General features: G+C 39.0%; 1 protein-coding gene across 4 annotated transcripts in view; it reads right to left on the bottom strand.

Moving 5' to 3' along the window:
• PHLPP2 (PH domain and leucine rich repeat protein phosphatase 2) overlaps positions 1-18091 on the bottom strand; it is a 75886-nt gene that overhangs the window by 37471 nt on the left and 20324 nt on the right. For all 4 annotated transcript variants that reach the window (XM_019455364.2, XM_019455366.2, XM_019455367.2 and 1 more), the window contains one exon: positions 4352-4542. In XM_019455364.2, the coding sequence (XP_019310909.2) occupies positions 4352-4542 (191 nt within the window). The remainder of the gene's footprint in view (positions 1-4351; positions 4543-18091) is intronic.

Here is an 18091-nt window from a genome sequence, read left to right as displayed (position 1 = left end):
AACCTGCTCTGAGATTCTGATTCAGATTCTGTGTCTCCCTCTCTCTCTGCCCCTCCCCTGCTCACATTCTGTTTCTTCTCAAAAAATAAACATTAAAAAAAATTTTTTTTAACGGGGCAAAAGATCTGATCAGATGCTTCCCCAAAGAAGACTTGAGAAATGACCAGTAATAACATGAAATGTTCAACATCATTACTTATTAGATAAATGCAAATCAAAATTGAAAGACACCACATCACATACACTAGGAGGGCTAAAGTTAAAAATAGAAAATAACAAATGTTGGATAACAAGTATTAGCAGGTTCTGGATCCCTCATACACTGCAGTGGGAATGTAAAATGGTTCAGCCTCTCTGGAAAACAGTCTGGCAATTCCGCAAAAGGTTGAACATAGAGTTACCATGTGGCCCAGCAATTCCACTCCTACATATACACTCAAGAAAACTCAAAACATACATTTATACAAAAACTTACACATGAATTAGAGCAGCACTATTCATAATAGCCCAAAAGGAGAAACAACCTAAATGTCCATCCATCAACAGGTATGCGTAAAAACAATGAATGTGGTATATTTCAGTGGAATATTATTTAGCCATAAACAGAAGATATTGCTGCACACTATATGAACCTTGAAAAGATTATGTGAAGTGAAAGTCACAACCATATACTGTATGATTCCATTTATATGAAGTCTTCAGAATCAGCAAATCTGTACAGACAGAAAGTAGATTAGTAGGTGCCCACGACTAGGGAAGAAATGGGGAGATGATGGCTAAGTAGTGCAGGGTTTCTTTTCAGGGTGATGTGGTGATGGTCACAAAACAGTGAATACACTAAAAGCCACTGAACTGTACACTTTATATGGGTGAATTATATGGTACATGAATTAAATCTCAATCAAGCTGTTTAAAAAAAGCAAAGGAGGGGCGCCTGGGTGGCTCAGTCGGTTAAGCGTCTGACTTCGGCTCAGGTCATGATCTCGTGGTCACTAAGATTTTAAATAAGAATCTAACAATCACAATTATTATGAATATTGATAGATTTAGATATGTTTCTATCACTAAAATTTGTGGGTTTTTTAAAAATATTTATTTTTGAGAGAGACAGAGCATGAGTGGGGGAGAAGCAGAGAGAAAAGAAGACAAAGAATCTGAAGCAGGCTTCAGGCTCTGAGCTATCAGCACAAAGCCCGATGCGGGGTTCAAACCCACGAACCGTGAGATCATGACCTGAGCCAAAGTTGGACTCAACCGACTTAGCCACCCAGGTACCCCTCTATCACTATAATTTGTGATAATTTACCATGCTAATCATTGTGTTCCTTTTTCTCCACTCTTTTTCTGTCTTCTTTTAGCATTACAGAATTTTTTTTTTTTTTTTTTTTTTTTAATATTTGTTTTTGAGAAAGAGAGAACACGAGCAGGGGAGAGGCAGAGAGAGAGGGAAATAGAATCTGAAGTAGGCTCCAGGCTCTGAGCTGTCAATGCAGAGCCCAATGTGGGGCTCAAACTCACAAACTGTGAGATAATGACCTGAAATGAAGTCAGATGCTTAACTGACTGAGCCACCTAGGCGCCCGGCATCAAAGAACTTTTTATATTCTCTTTTTCCACTCTACTTTTTTTTTTAACCTTTATTTTTGAGAGAGAGAGTGAGAAAGAGAGACAGAGTGCAAGTGGGGGAGGAACAGAGACAGAGGGAGACACAGATCTGAAGCAGGCTCCAGGCTCTGAGCTGTCAGCACAGAGCCCGATGCAGGGCTTGAACCCACGAACTGTGAGTTCATGACCTGAGCCTATGTCCGATGCTTAAATGACTGAGCCACCCAGAGGCCCCTTTCCCACTCTACTTTTTTTAGTGGCTGTCCTTAACATTTTTTAATTCACACTTTTTTTTCTAATGAAGTTGAACGTTATTTGGTGTTTCTATCCGCTTATTCCAAGACTATATCACATGTTACTTATTAAACATACCACCACATCTTAAATATCACTCAGGGTAGTTTGAGCTTTAGTAGTTTAAATTTATATTTAAAATATAAAAAAAGTTTAAACTTATTACAATTAATATTAACTTTACCACCATATTTTATCAGTGTCTGCACTCATCATTGTTTCTTATTTCTTAAAACTTCCCTTTGAATTTACTTTCCCTTGTTGTATTCTTTTTTCTTTCTTCCTTCCATCTTTCCTCCTTCTTCCTTCCTTCTTCCTTCTTTCCTTCCTTCCTCCCACCCTCCCTCCTTCTCTCTTTCTTTCTCTTCCTTCCTTTCTTTCTCTCTCTCTCTCTTCCTTTCTGGTGGGCGGGGGGGCATTTTTTTTTAACCTATTTTCTTCATTCTGTCCTTCAGCCCCCAAGACCAGAACCAGGTCTTATATTGCTAAGTGGTAGGTTTCTGCCTCCTGGTTGATACTGAAGTATACACATTCATTTAGTGGCAGCTTATTCATTTCCTGGTTATGGGCCACATAAATGGGTCCTTCCACCTCTCTAGGACAATAGCGACAACAAGACTTGGTTCCAGTCAGTGGTTAACAGCAGTTTTGGGCTGTTTTGTTTTTGTTTTTTCCAGCAGTCCTTCAGGGGCAGAATACCACTCATCTCTTACTTAAGCCTGGGCCAGGTTCCCCTCATAAGTAGAGGACTTTTAAACCCAAATACTTAAGAGGAGCTACACATTTGGGCTGCCACAACCTTTCAGGCCCAGAACCCAGCAGGCCCTCAGATTCAGACCATTTCACCACATGCACTTCTATTCTACATTCCTAAGCCCAACTGTGCCTTTTGAATATTGTATATTTAAAACTGTATATTTACCTTTTGAATATATATATTTTACCTATATATAGATGATGTATTGTGTACCTGGAGCAGATTGGGTGTTTCAACGCATGAATTCACTAAGTTTTGTCTGGAAGCTCTCTCAAATTCAGACTGTTTTATGATATTCAAAATCAAAAATAAAAGAAACAAAATGAGGTATAGCTTCATATAAATGTTAATATATCTGTTTCCAGTCATCTGTCAGTCTGATGGACTTGCAGCTGAACTCCTTGCCCAGGGTGGGGAATTCTCTAGTACAGACAAGAAATAGTGTGCTTCCCTGGCTGCTGGAGAGGGGCTTGTGACCATCCCAGACTCTGAATTTTAGTATAAATGAGGGAAAAGGAGAAGCTGGAGACAATCTGTTTAAGGAATGGATGCTGGCGGGAAGCTGGCAGGGCAGCATCCTCGATCTACCCAGGTGTTACCGATGGCAGCATCCAGTGGCTAGCAGTGGAGGCAGAGGTATCATCAACAAATGGGTTCTGCAGCAGAATTTGGGGTATGGGGGCACCTGTGTGGCTCAGTCAGTTGAGCGTCTGACTTCAGCTCAGTTCATGATCTCACAGTTCTTGAGTTCAAGCCCCACGTTGGGCTCTGTGCTGACAGGTCAGGGCGTGGAGTGTGCTTCATATTCTGTGTCTCCTTCTCTCTCTCTCTGCCTTCCCCTGCTTGTGCTCTCTCAAAAATAAATAAATAAATATTTTGAGAAGAGAAGAGAAGAGAAGAGAAGAGAAGAGAAGAGAAGAGAAAAGAAAAGAAAAGAAAAGAAAAGAAAAGAAAAGAAAAGAAGAAAAGAAATTTGTGGTATGGATACCTTTTGACCTCCCAGAGAATCTGTGATGTAAATAAACCAGTTTTATGCTTAAATTAGGCTGAGTAGGCTTCTTCCGGACCTAACAACTCTAAAAAACAACGTTGTAATGCAATCTTTTTTTTTTTTTAATTTTTTTTTTAACGTTTACTTATTTTTGAGACAGAGAGAGATAGAGCATGAACAGGGGAGGGGCAGAGAGAGAGGGAGACACAGAATCCGAAACAGGCTCCAGGCTCTGAGCTGTCAGCACAGAGCCCGACGCGGGGCTCGAACTCACGGACCGTTTAGGAAGAGAGAGCATCCTAAACAGGCTCCACACTGTCAGCACAGAGCCAGATGCAGGACTTGAACTCATGAACCATGAGATGGTAACCTGAGCTGAAGTCAAGAGTCAGACGCTCAACCAACTGAGCCACCCAGATGCCTCTACAGTGTAATCTTTACACATGCTCGTACTTGCTTCTTTAAAATGATGTGGGGAGGGGCGCTTGGCTGGCTCAGTTAGAAGAGCATGCAACTCTTGATCTTGGGGTCATGAGTTCAAGCCCCATGTTGGGTGTGGAAATTAGCTAAATAAATAAATCTTCAAAAAAAATAAAATAAAAATAAAAAAATAAAAAGATGTGAGGAAAGTGCTGAAAAGCATATGTGATTTTAATGAAGAAGATCAAACAAAAGAAGAATAATTCCATTTTTACGAGTCTTACCTTTCCCCCAACCAAAGGCAAAATGTGCATCTTTCCAGTTTGACAATCTTTTACTGAGGAAACGATGAGGCAGGTACCACAGAGAACAACTAGGCGTTCAGCCCACTTATGCAGCTGGGTCTTTCCCTTGCGTACATTATAGATACCAGACAGAAGGATTCGATCCAGATGATCCATCTGGCATGGTTTTTCTGAAAAGAAAACAAAACAGAAGAAAAAAATTCAGAAGTCACAATTAAACTAGTATAAGACTACTATAAGGGAAAAAGAAAGTATTGTGTGTCAATACACAGCAACCTTGTTTACAGATTTAAGTGACCAATATAAGTATTACAAAGTAAGATCTCAGTCATAAAATGTTACCCATCGCTGAAGTTATACAACGGGAGTACTGTGAATTTGGGGCTAAGAACAAGATTTTATTTTGGATGCCATTATTTATTCTTCTAACACAGTCCTATTTCCCATGAACACAGAGAAAAGCAAAATGGCAAAGTGACTAAGATCATAGACCTGGGGGCCAGACACGTAAACCTGAGTTCAAATCCTCGTTCTGCCACTTACTTTTGTTTCTTTGAACTACTTAATTTCACTGAGATTAACTTTCCTCATTTATACAGTTTGGATCTTAATACTACTTATCTTTAGAATTTCATTATGAAAAAATTAAGATAATTTAAAGTACGGAGCATAGTTTTAGGTAACAAAAGAAGTACTGAGTAAGTGACAGCCACTACTGTTGAGACGAGTCTATTCTAGAAGGAAGAAATAAATAACTATGGAAGCACTCTACTTCTGTACACATTGTTCCATTTTCCTGCTTCTTGTGCAGAAAAGCTTAGGGCTGATATTTCAGTCAACTATCCCAATCACGGTAGCAGAAGCTCATATCATACAAGATCTTTCTTTTTTAGTATGCTCCCTCCCCAACAGAAATCTTCCTAAGGCTGAGATATAGTGCACAAAACAGCACATTATGAGAGCAGACAGGTTGTTGATTAAAGCACAGCTAAAAACAGACAAGTAACTCTACAAAGGAACGAACAGGAGCAGCACTATTATGAGATACTGCAAAGAGCAATAAAGTGGGAATAGAGAAAATTAGACCATACCTGATATTATTACACGATTATGGAACCTGTGTATCATGCCCCTTTAACTATGTGTTTCCCACATATAATCTGAGGAAATGGGGACTGAGGTCAATCTGAGGTCATGATCTTGCAGTTCATGGGTTCCAGCCCTGCGTCGGGCTCTGTGTTGACAGCTCACAGCCTGGAGCTTGCTTCGGATTCTGTGTCTCCCTCTCTCTCTGCCCCTCCCCAGCTTGTGCTCTGTCTCTGTCTCTGTCTCTCTTAAAAATAAATAAAAACATTTAAAAAAAAAAGGTCTCAAACTTTGTAGGCTAACACTAGCCCTACCCGAGAGCCATTTCTCCTTCTATGTGAGGCCAGGCCTTTCATCTATATTCTAAACCCCACCTTTCTCCGAGAATTTGTCTCTTCTCAGTCTTCAACTCCACCCTCCTTATTGTTCTTTTCAAAGCTACAAAAGCATTCAAGTTTTCTCCCATACCCTCTCAGTCTCAACTGTAGAATTCCTTCAGTTCAGCGATTCTCCCATTTCTGTGTGCCCAAGAGTTATTATGTGACAACAGTTTAAACTGAAGGACGCTGAGACCCATTCACAGAGTGTCTAATTTGTACAGCCTAGGATGTAACAAAGGAAAATGTCTTTTTGGTTTTGTTTTTGAGACAGACCACAAGCTGGGGAGAAGAGCAGAGGGGGGGAGAGAGAGAAACAAGCAGGCTTCAGGCTCAGTATGGAGCCCAACACAGGGCTCAATCTCAAGACCTTGGGATCATGACTTGAACTGAAATCAAGAGTCACACTAAACTGAATGAGCCACTCAGGCGCCCCAGGAAAATGTATTTCTTAACATCTATTCCAAGTAGTTTAAATGCAGATGGTCCACAAAATATATTTTGACAAACTCTAAGTTTACCTTGTTGAGGCTCTTTTCTTCTCATTTGTGCCTCTTTATTAGCTATCTCTGTTACCTCACCTTCTATTTACTCAATTTACTTCAATTTTGTTTCCAGCCTCCAAATTGTACTATTCATATGATGATAATGGCCCTCAAATTTCTATCTCCTGTCCCAATCTTCCCTTCCCTTGGTTCTAATCTCACATATCAAACTGTCTGCTGGTCATGTCCAACAGATGTTCCCATTTACCTCAAATTTCCAGGATCAGACTGGAAAGAAAGAAATAAAACTATCTTTATTTGCATATGATATGATCTTGTATACAGAAATTCCTAAGTGTGCCACTAAAAAGACAATTATAACCAACAAATGATTTCAGCAAGGTTGCAGAATAAAAAATTTTTAAAAAAATAAATTGTATTTCTATGCACAAGGAATAAACAATTCAAAAGTAAAATTAAGAAACGAATTGCATCTGGGGCACCGGGGTGGCTCAGTCGGTTAAGCATCCAACTCTTGATCTCAGCTTAGATCATGAGCTCAGGATCATGAGTTCAAGCCCTGTGTCAGGCTCTGTGCTGAACATGGAGCCTGCTTAAGGTTCTCTCTCCCTCCCTCCCTCCCTCTGCCCTTCTTCCCTGCTTGTGCGCTCTCTCTGTAAAATAAAAGTAAATAAATAAAAAGAAACTAACTGCATCAAAAAGAATAGTGCATAACTTGTACAGTGAAACTAAATAATATAGTTGAAGGAAATGAAAAGAAACCTAAATAAATGGAAGACGTCCAATATTCATGAGCTGGAAGACTTAAATATTGTTAAGATGGCAAAACTCCCCAAAGTGATTTACAGCAATGTAATCCCTATTAAAATTCCAGCTGCTTTCATGGAAGAAACTGACAAACTGATCCTAAAATTCACATAGAAATACAGTGGACTCAGAATAGCCAAAACAATCTTGAAAAAGAACAAAATTGGAAGTATAGTACTCGGGGTGCCTGGCTGGTTCAGTTGGTAAGAGCATCCAACTCTCAATCTCGGGGTCATGAGTTTGAGCCCCATGTTGGGTACAGAGATTACTTAAAAAAAAAAAATACAGTACTGACATAAAGATAGACATACAGCATTGTAATAGGATTCACAAATAAACACCTACACTTATGGACAACTGATTTTTGAGCAGGGTGCCAAGATAACTCAGTAGGAAAAAAACAATCTTGTCAACAAATGGTGCTGGAACTGGATAACCACAGGCAAAAGAATAAAGTCAGATCCCTAACCTCACACCATGCACAAAAATTAATTCAAAATGGATTGTAGACCTAAACGTAAGAACTAAAACTAAAACACTGGAATAAATTTTGTGACCTTAGATTAGGCAAAGGTTTCTTTCTTTCTTTTTTTTTAATGTTTATTTATTATTGAGAGACAGAGAGAGACAGACCATGAGCATGGGAGGGGCAGAGAGAGGGGGAGACACAGAATCTGAAGCAGGCTCCAGACTTTGAACTGTCAGCACAGAGCCTGATATGGGGCTCAAACTAACAGACCGCGAGATCATGACCTGAGCTGAAGTCAGACACTTAACCAACTGAGCCACTCCAGGCGCCCCAGGCAAAGGTTTCTTAAGTATCAACACAAAAGTATAAGTGACAGGGGCACCTGGGTGGCTCAGCTGATTAAGCGTCCGACTCTTGATTTCGGTTCAGGTCACAATCTCGAGATTTGTGGGTTCAAGCCCCACATCGGACTCTGACAGTGCAGAGCCTGGTTGGGATTCTCTCTCTCTCTCTCTCTCTCTCTCCCTCTCCCTCTCTCCCTCTCTCTCAACCCGCCCCTCCACACTCTCTCTCTCAGAATAAATAAACTTTAAAAAAAGATTTAAAACAAAGTATAAATGACAAAAATGAAAATATAGATAAACGGACTTCATCCAAAAACAAAAACAAAACAAAAAACCGTTGTGCTTCTACAAACACCATCAAGAAATTAAAAAGATGACTCACAAAACAGGAAAGAATATTTGCCAATCGTATACCAAATAAGAGACCTGTACCCAGAACAAAGAACTGTTACAATTCCGCAATAAAGACAAGTAGCACAATTAAAAAATGGGCAAAGAATCTGAATAGGTGTTACTTCAGAGAAGATATATAAAAGGCCAACAAGCGCATAAAAAGATGCTCAATCTCATTAGTTACTAGATAAATGCAAATCGAAACCACAAGAAGATACGAGTTCATCGAAAAAAACAAACACTGGATAAGTGTTGGCAAGGATGTAAACAAACATTGCTGGGGTGATGATAAAATGGTGCAGCCACTTTGGAAAACAGTCTGGTAGTTCCTCAAAAGCTGAAACATGGAGTCACCATAAGATCCAGCAATTCCGCTCCTACGGCTTTATCCAAGAGAAGTGAAAACATACGTCTACACAAATAGTTATACCCAAATGTTTGTTCACAAAAATAGCCCAAAAGTAGAAATGACCAAAATGTCATCAACTGATGAATGCATAAACAAAATGTGGCATCATCTATACAATGGAATATTGTTTGGCCATAAAAAGAAACGAAGTACTGATACATACTACAACATGGGTGAGAATTGAAAACATTATGCTTAGTAAAAGATGCCAGTCACAAAAAGTCAAGTATATATTATTTCCACTTATATGAATTGTTTAGAATAGGCAAATCCACAAAGACAGAAAGTAGATTCGTGGATGCCGGGTGCACTGGAAGTGGGAATGGAGAATAACTGCTAATGGATATGGGGTCTCATTTTACAGTGATATAAAACATTCTAAAATTAGACTGTGGTGATGGCTGCATAACTCTCTATATATACTAAAAAGCACTGAATATACTAAATAGCACTTTTAAAGGGTGAATTTTATGGTATGTGAATTATATCTCAATAAAACTGTTTTTTGTTTTTTAAATCTCATGATTCGCCCCAAAATGCTAATTGATTTTAGATTCCCCATCTTGGTTAACAGCATCACCTACTACAAAGTTGGCTAAATTATGTAAAAATGGGACTTTATAATAGTTTAACAGGCTTCCAAATTGCCTAATGATCTTTTTACAAGTTTACACGAAAAAGATGTTTTAACAATTGATAGATAATTCTGAGTCTCTTCTTTCTTTGCCTTAGTTCTATTTTATTACAGAGAAAACTCCTGAATCTATACACCACCACTCTCAGAAGGAAACATTAAATTTTGTTTTGGATAAGTTATTTATACACGAAACAACATTCTGTTTTATTATTAATTTTGGAGTATTTGCTAGACATCCAAAGTGCCTCCAGTCTCTGATCTTCTGAAAGGTGACAAAAAACAGAACGAAAAAGTTCTAATAAGTATTCAGAAATGTGTAACAGTTCTAATTAAAAAATTGTTTTACAATCTCAAAAGCCAAGATTCTAAGTGGAAAATTAGGGATAATTTTCATTTCTTCATGTATGTATACTTCCAAATGTTCTATAAAGAAAGTAGATTGTTTTTATAATTTTAAAAAGTTGCTAAAAAAAAAAAAAAAAAACGATCAAGGGCAACCCTGTAGCAGTGAGTTCTTCTACTGCCCAGAGTATAATCTCTCAATATCATTTTTCATTAATATGAACCAGGAGTCCTTAGAAAAAGTCTATTCCTGGGCTGATTCAGACAATGAAAAGATGAACTTAGGACATCTTGCTGTGCCAGAACTTAATGGAAAATCCAGGGTGTATCAAAAACTGGGGTCATGTTGGAAGGACAAAAGCCAATGTGAAAAGCTCCCACGAGGGAGAAATTGAGCAAAAAAAAAACCCACAACCAGTAATGGCCAAAATGAGTCACAACAAATATACACAAGCCCATGAGATCACAATGATACTCAGACAAAAAAATTATTAAAAAAGAAATCATACAGAGTCTGAGTAAGATGGAGAAAGCACACCCCAGCCCTGTCTTTCCCACTAAATACACCTATAAAACCTGGACAGAATGCACGGAGCCGCTATATGAGGACCCCAAAAAGTAAACAGTAGCAGGCAGATTAGGGAAAAATAACATAATTACAAATACAACCTAAGCAGTAGTAAGTTAAGCAGTAGTGTAGTAAGTTTATCATTCTTCCATCTCTGACATCTCCCAGCTCAGGACTCGAGAAAGCCCAAGAGCCAGAAGTAGGCATTGGTGTGGAAAGCTCTGCCTTGAGGAGTGTTAAAAGGGTCTGCGAACACTCAGAGAGAGTGGGAGAAATCCCTCATTTTCCCTTCCCCCACCTTTTCTTCATTTTCTCAAGTCCCAGCCTCCAGGAGGGGCTGCAACAGTGGGGGACACAGGCACCTATAACTTTGAGGTGTGTGAACTTCCTTCTGTGATTGGAAGATCTGCAGTCCCAAAACAGCGGACGGAAAACTTGTTGAATTTTTGGTCTCACTGGGGGCCGGACCGTGTGGATGCAGTTGTAGGAAATGCCCAAGAGGGCAGGTTAAATAAAGTCCCAGGAAATCACAAAGAGATTGGAGCTCTGGAAAATGACCCCATAAAGTTCCCTATGAACCCCTGGGCTCACCCTTGAGGTATACAAATGGGATGTGTTCCCAAGCAGCATGCCAAAAATGAAAATTCAACGGAGGGATAGAGAGCCAAAGGGAGAGAAGAGTGCAATGCTAAAAAATTATTTGAAAAAATAGGGGAAAACTCCCCAAGTGAAATACAAACTTATAGATTCAAGAAGTCTAGTGAACCCCAAACCCAAAGACATTCAAGCCCAGACACTACATCATCAAACTGCTGAAAATTAAAGACAAAGAAAAAGTCTTGAGAGAAGCCAGAGAAAATGGAAGCACTATTTATATGGGAACAATTCAAATGACTGCATGAAGGATGTGCAGGAGGTCCCTGTGCTATCCCTCCAACTGCTCTGAAAATCTAAAGTTAGCTCCAAATAAAAAGTTAAACAAATAAACACTGGTTAACAGGTTGGGAGGTAAAAATAAAATATTTACTTCCATTTAAAGAACAAAATAGGAAAGCTCAGAACAAATTTCAAACTTGCAGTAGGCTCCCATACAACACAGAAAACTACTTGAAGTACTCCACTAGAAAACTTGGCAAAGCAGTGGTGGCTAAAGCAATGCCACCCTTGGGTTTCATGATCCCCAACAAATCCCCTTACATCTTCAGACCTTAGTTTCCTGAGATTAAGACGAAGGAGTTGGATGAGATGACTCCTAACCCTTCCTAGGTCTCATTTTATGGATTCCTCATACTCCTCTAAACTCTCTCTCCAAAAACTAAATGGTGGAGTATCTTAGAAGTTAAAAGGGTGAGATTTAGAAGCAAACAGATTTATCTGCTTCCTGGCTCTGTTATTTGGGGCAAGTTATAGCCTCTCTGGAATAGTAACATCTCCATATGGGACTATAAGGATTACATGAAGCAAGGAAACAGAGCGCTCAGCACTTGATAAAGCATTCAGCATAGAGGGGAATTAAACAAATGCTAGTTATTATAATGAAAGTTTTGCCTGCCTTAAGCCTCCTTCTCTTCCTACATACAAGGATTCTTTTCAAGATAACTTAATCTTCCGGGACACCTGGGTGGCTCAGTTGGTTAAGCACTTGACTCTTGATTTCAGCTCAGGACATGATCTCACAGTTCATGAGTTCGTGCCCCACATGAGGCTCTGCACTGTCACTGTGGAGCCTCCTTGGGTATCTCTCTCTCTCAATCTCTCTCTCTCTCTCTGCCCCTCCCCTGCTCAAAGGTGCTCTCTCTCTCAAAATAAATCAATAAACTTAAAAAAAAAAAAAAAAAGGTATCTTAACAACTTACACAGCTTTAACATCCCCATGTACCCGACTCTCAGATCTGTACTTCCTACACTCTGGTTCCACATTTCCAACTACCTGCCAGACACCTTCAACAGGATACTCGTCACCACTTAAAATGAAATATTCCTAAAACCAAGTCATCACCATCCCCATGAACAAATCCTTTTCATAACTCAAGTCCTGATATTGTCCTGAAGTCAGCCAGGCTCAAAAACTCAGTTTCAGCTCCAACTCTTAGGTTCCCTTCCTCAACTCCCCTTTTTAATCAGCCATCAACTCTTACTGATTATCCCTTCAAAAAGTCTCTCACAGGAACAATTCCTTCCCATTCCCCATTTCAGACCCCTATTAATTCACATCTGAATTACTGTCCACACTGGTCCCAGCTTCACCTTCTCTGGCTCACTTGGATGCTCTCACTTCCTGCTATCATCTGCCAAACAAAGACTAAGCTCCTGATACTGAACTCAATGCCCAGAACAATCTGGACTCAAATTATCTGTGATTCACAGAACACTGAAGTGTCTAATCTCCCAACCCAGGTCCTCCTTTTCCTTTCGGCTTAATGAAATTCTGTCAATTTTTAAAGAACCAACTCAAATACTACTTCTTCATAAAGGCTTCCCTGATTCAAGAGATCTCCCTTTTTCAGAGAATAGTGGTAAGGTAGCTTCCCTATCAGCTATCAAAATATATCATAGAGATATATTAACTAAAATAATTTTTGGTATTAGCACAGTACAAATTGATCAATCTGATAGGATAGAGTCTAAAAATAGACCCCTGCCTGTATAGGAACTTAAAAATAATAAAGATAATATTTCAAGTCAGTAGGAAAAGGATGAACTCTTCCATAAATGTTGTTGGGACAAATGGCTACCTACCCATTGAGAAAAAGTAAAGTTACATCCCTATCTTATGCAGATTTTAAAATTATAAAAGTACTGAAAATATAGAATACATTTATGAGCTAGAATAAGGAAGGAATATAAATACATTAAAGAAAAAGACTCAAAATCTGACTAAAACTTCTGCAGAATAAAAAACAATAAAACTTAAGGACAAGTTACAGGCTGGAAAAAAGTTTTGCCACAAATACAGTATCCAAATGATGTATACTTAGAATATAAACATCCTTTAGATCAATATGATAAAAAGACAAACACAAATTTGCACAGAAATATCAATGGGTTATTCAAAGAAATCTAAAGAACCAATGAAAATATCAAGCAATATTCAACCACATTAGTAATCAGGGAAAGAAAAATTCAAACAAGGAGACCATCATTTTATCTATCAGATTAGTAAAAATTTTAAATGCTAATAATATTAAAAGGTGATATTGTGGGTAAAGTGGTACTCTGGTATACTGATGGGATATACGGTGTTCCGCAATAGTATTATTACTTTAAACGCAAATATCCAATGACCCATTAATTTCATGTTTACAGATCTCCTCTGAAGAAAAGGGCACAAAGGGCAATTTTATTATAATGCTGTTTGCAATAGTCAAAACTGGAAATACGGTAAGCGTCTATCACCAGCGAAATGGCGACATAAACTATAATACACACATGATATTCAGTGCTATGCAACTTAGAGAAATGTATATAGAAGACAGCTAAAGAGGGGCACGTGGATGGCTCAGTCGGTTAAGCATCCGACTCTTGATTTCAGCTCAGGTCACGATCTCACAGTTTTGTGCGTCTGAGCCTCACGTCAGGCTTTGCATGGATCCTGTGGATCCTGGGATTCTCTCTCTCTCCCTCTCTTCTGCCCCTCCCCTGCTTGCTCTCTCTCTCTCTCTCTCAAAATAAATAAACTTAAAGAAAAAAAAAAGAAGAAGAAGAAGACAGCTAAGGAAAGATCCAAAACATATGGTTGGGTGAAAAAGCATGAAGACCAGTATCAAATAATACCGTTTATGTAAACAAAATATATTTCTACAAATACCTATTAGATAAGAATATAAGTTAGAAAACTCTGAATACATATACACCAAGTTGATAGCAGTGGTTATCTATTAAGCAGTCAATTGACCTGGGAGGTGTATAAGAGATTGAAACACTATAGATAATGATTACAAGACATTGTAACACTTAGATAATCAAACTATATCCACATTTTACTTGTGTAATTAAATTTTTTACAAAGGAAAAATATATGGACACAATGATTATAAATGTGAAATATGTATATAAAATATGACTAGGAAATGTACCATAATAAATGTAATTGTATAAGGATGATGAAATGTTTTTTAATATATTACTCCTATAGTTTAACAATAAAGTTTAAAATATGCAAATTAACATGAGACAGTATTTTTTACAATTTAGGACAAAGAATAATTTTAACAATAATACCTGATATTGGCAAAGGGACAAGGAAATGAGTACTCTCAAACACTACTGATGAAAGCATCCATCAGTATCGCCTGTGCAATTTAGGAATAGTCACAATTTTAAATATATATATGTATTGACTCAAAAATTCTACTTGTAGGAATCATGTCCTCCTTCCCCCACCCTAGAGGTCAGCCACTCTCCTAACTTTTATAATAATAATGTCCTTGCTTTCCTTATATTTCTGCCACTTATGTATGTATCCTATACTAGTTATAGCAGGTTATAAACTACTATAACAAACAGCACATAATGGCTCAAGCACAAGAGAAATTTAACTCTCTGTTAGAGTAGACACTGTGGGTTTCCAGGGGTCACCTCCGTCAAGAAACTCAGGCTGAGGGAAGATCTATCACTTTCAACACATGACTTCCAATATTGCTCTGATGACTGCCATCCCAGCCTATGGGAGAGCAGAAGGACACTGAGAAGCGTGCGCGGGAAGTTTTAGGAATGGTGTGTTGAAGTGGCACAACAATTCCACTCCATACCACTGAAGCAAAGTGTGTCACATGTGCACACCTAGCTGCAAGAAAGGCAGGGAAATGAGGTATAGCTGGGCAGCAATGTGCCCAACTCTAATTCTCTTATTATGGAAGAAAAGAACAGATTTTGATGGACAGACAGCAGTTCTGCCATACATCTCTAAACAACATGGCTCAGTTTTAGCTGTTTTTGAACTTTAAATGAATGGAAACATACCATGTGATTCTTTTGTATCTGGCTTCATTTGTTTGTGCTTATGCTCTTTGGAAAAAATGGTCTTAAACAATGTGTGCACAGAATATGGTACAGAAAGAAATGCTCAGGCTGGGACTCATGCTGAGCCACAGAGTCCCCAAACTACCACTTCACTAGCAAATCACATCTTGTAGACTCCCTTTCCTCATACACAGAGTTCATTAACATGCTCTCTTAATTTCTGTGATTGTTCATGCTACCTACTCATCTTTAGTCAACTGTATGATTTCCACAGCTTTTATCATGATTTGCACTGAGCCAGTCATTCCACTAACTCACTTTTCCCCAGAATTCCCTTTCCAGCAAGACTGGTAATGGACATCTACATAATGGCTGCATAATGGCGAACTGGGTACCTTTTAGACCCAGCAAGCACAGCAACATTAACTGGTTTGAACTTTGGCCCTTATGACCCTGGCCTCATATAACACTGTATTCTAACTAACCTTACTCATCAAAGACTCTACACACAAAATATTTAAAGATGACTACTAAGCTATTTGCTTTAAGAGAATATTTCACACATATCTTTCCTTAACAGTGGTTGTCTCTGGATTCAGGAATGGGAGTCGTTAAAGGAACATGGTGAAAGGGAAGCATGTTTTTTGTGATGGTTTTAAGATATGTCCACAAATTCTTTGATAGTCCTCACTCCAGAAGTTGGGGCCTAATTTCCCTCTCTATAGGGTGGGCCGTATTTGGTGACTCACTTTTACTAAACAGAAGGTGACGAAAATGTCTGTGACTTATGAGGCTGGGTCATAAAAAACACTGAGGCCTCCCTGTGTGTGTGTAGGTGCACGCGTGTGTGTGTATGTGTGTCTGTGTCTGTCCGTCCATCTGTCTCATCACTGAGGGAAGCTAGTTGCTATGGCATGAAGATACTCAGGCAGCCCTATACAGAGGTCTACAAAGCAAAGAACTGAGATCTCCTGCCAAAAGCTGGTGAGGAACTGAGACCTACCAACAGCCATTTGAATGAGCCAGGCTGGAAGTGATGCTTCAAGCCTCAGTCAAGCTTCTGGATGACTACATCTTTAACCAACAGAGTGACTACAATCTCATGCAACCCCAACCAGAGCTAAAGTACTCCTGGATTTCTGGCCCACAGAAACTATATGAGATAATAAATATTTATTCATTTTAAATCATCAAGTTTTTTTTAAATAGAATTGGAGAAAGGCATTATTTATTTTATTTTTTAAGTAATCTCTACACCCAACGTGGAGCTTGAACTCATGACTCCAAGATCAAGAGTCACACACACTCTTCTGACTAAGCCAGCCAGATGCCCCATCCCGTCACTGTTTTTTTGTTTTTGTTTCGTAAGTTTATTTATCTATTTTTGTTTTTTAGTAATCTCTACACTCAATGTGGGGCTTGAATTCACAACTCCAAGATCAAGAGTTCCATGCTTTACTAGGGCACCTGAGTGGCTCAGTCCGTTAAGTGTCCAACTTCAGGGGCACCTGGGTGGCGCATTCGGTTAAGCGTCCGACTTCAGCCAGGTCACGATCTCACGGGCCGTGAGTTCGAGCCCCGCGTCAGGCTCTGGGCTGATGGCTCGGAGCCTGGAGCCTGTTTCCGATTCTGTGTCTCCCTCTCTCTCTGCCCCTCCCCCGTTCATGCTCTGTCTCTCTCTGTCCCAAAAATAAATAAAAAAAAAAAAAATTAAAAAAAAAAAAGTGTCCAACTTCAGCTCAGGTCATGATATCACAGTTCACGAGTTCGAACCCTGCATCAGGCTTTGCGCTGACAGCTCAGAGTCTGCAGCCTGTTTCAGATTCTGTGTCTCTGGCTCTCTCTGCCCCTCCCCCACATGTGTTCTCTCCTGTCCATCTCTCTGTCTCTCAGAAATAATAAATGAATAAACTTTAAAAAACAAAACAAAACATTTAAGAGTTACATGCTTTACTGACTGAGCCAGCCAGGTGCCTGAGAGGTTACTAAGTTTTGAGGTAAATCATTACATAGACAATAGATAATCAATACACTTACTGATATATATATATATATTTACTTTTGTATTTTGTGCCATATATATATACTGTCTAATTTCAAATATAGTTAGCTTTAAACACCTCTTTCCCAAACATAATTTTCTCACTCAAAATATACTAGCTTCTCTAAATTAACAGAGGTCACTTTTGGAAATGTTCTTTGTTAAAGACTCCCCCTCCCCTTAAAAACAGAGTAAGTACGGGGTTGCCTGGGTGGCTCAGTTAGTTGAGTGTCCGACTTCAGCTCAGGTCATGATCTCTCGGTTTGTGGGTTCAGGCCCTGCATCAGGCTCTGTGCTGACAGCTCAGAGCCTGGAGCCTGCTTCCGATTCTTTGTCTCCCTCTCTCTCTGTCCCTCTCCCCCTCACGCTCTTTCTCTTCCTCTTAAAAATAAATAAACATTAAAAAAATTTTTTTAAGAAATAAAGATTAAAAAATTAAAAAAAAAAACAGAGTAAGCACTAAAAACTGGTATTCTTTTGGACTCTACTAAAAATATCGTCCTAAGGGTATATGCAGACCCTGGGCATGCTGTAGTTTATCAGGTTGTGGTAGAAAATTAATGTGTGGATGCCAACAGCTGTGCAAATGCAATCTCCATGGCTCAGGAGCCCGCTGGCACTTTAAAGCTCAACTTTCACTCCAGAATAAAACATATAATGAAGAATTCACTTTCAACCACAATCACAAAACGAGAATGTTACTGCTCCAAGTTGCTCTTTTTTTTTTTTAAACCAAGTTTTATAGGTTTAAACGGGTTGTGTTCCTCAAATTAACCTT

The sequence above is a fragment of the Panthera pardus genome, unplaced genomic scaffold (assembly GCF_024362965.1).
Source record: "Panthera pardus isolate Hobbes unplaced genomic scaffold, ASM2436296v1 HiC_scaffold_19, whole genome shotgun sequence".
Taxonomy (NCBI): Eukaryota; Metazoa; Chordata; class Mammalia; order Carnivora; family Felidae; genus Panthera; species Panthera pardus.
This window is presented reverse-complemented; position numbering and strand designations above follow the sequence as displayed.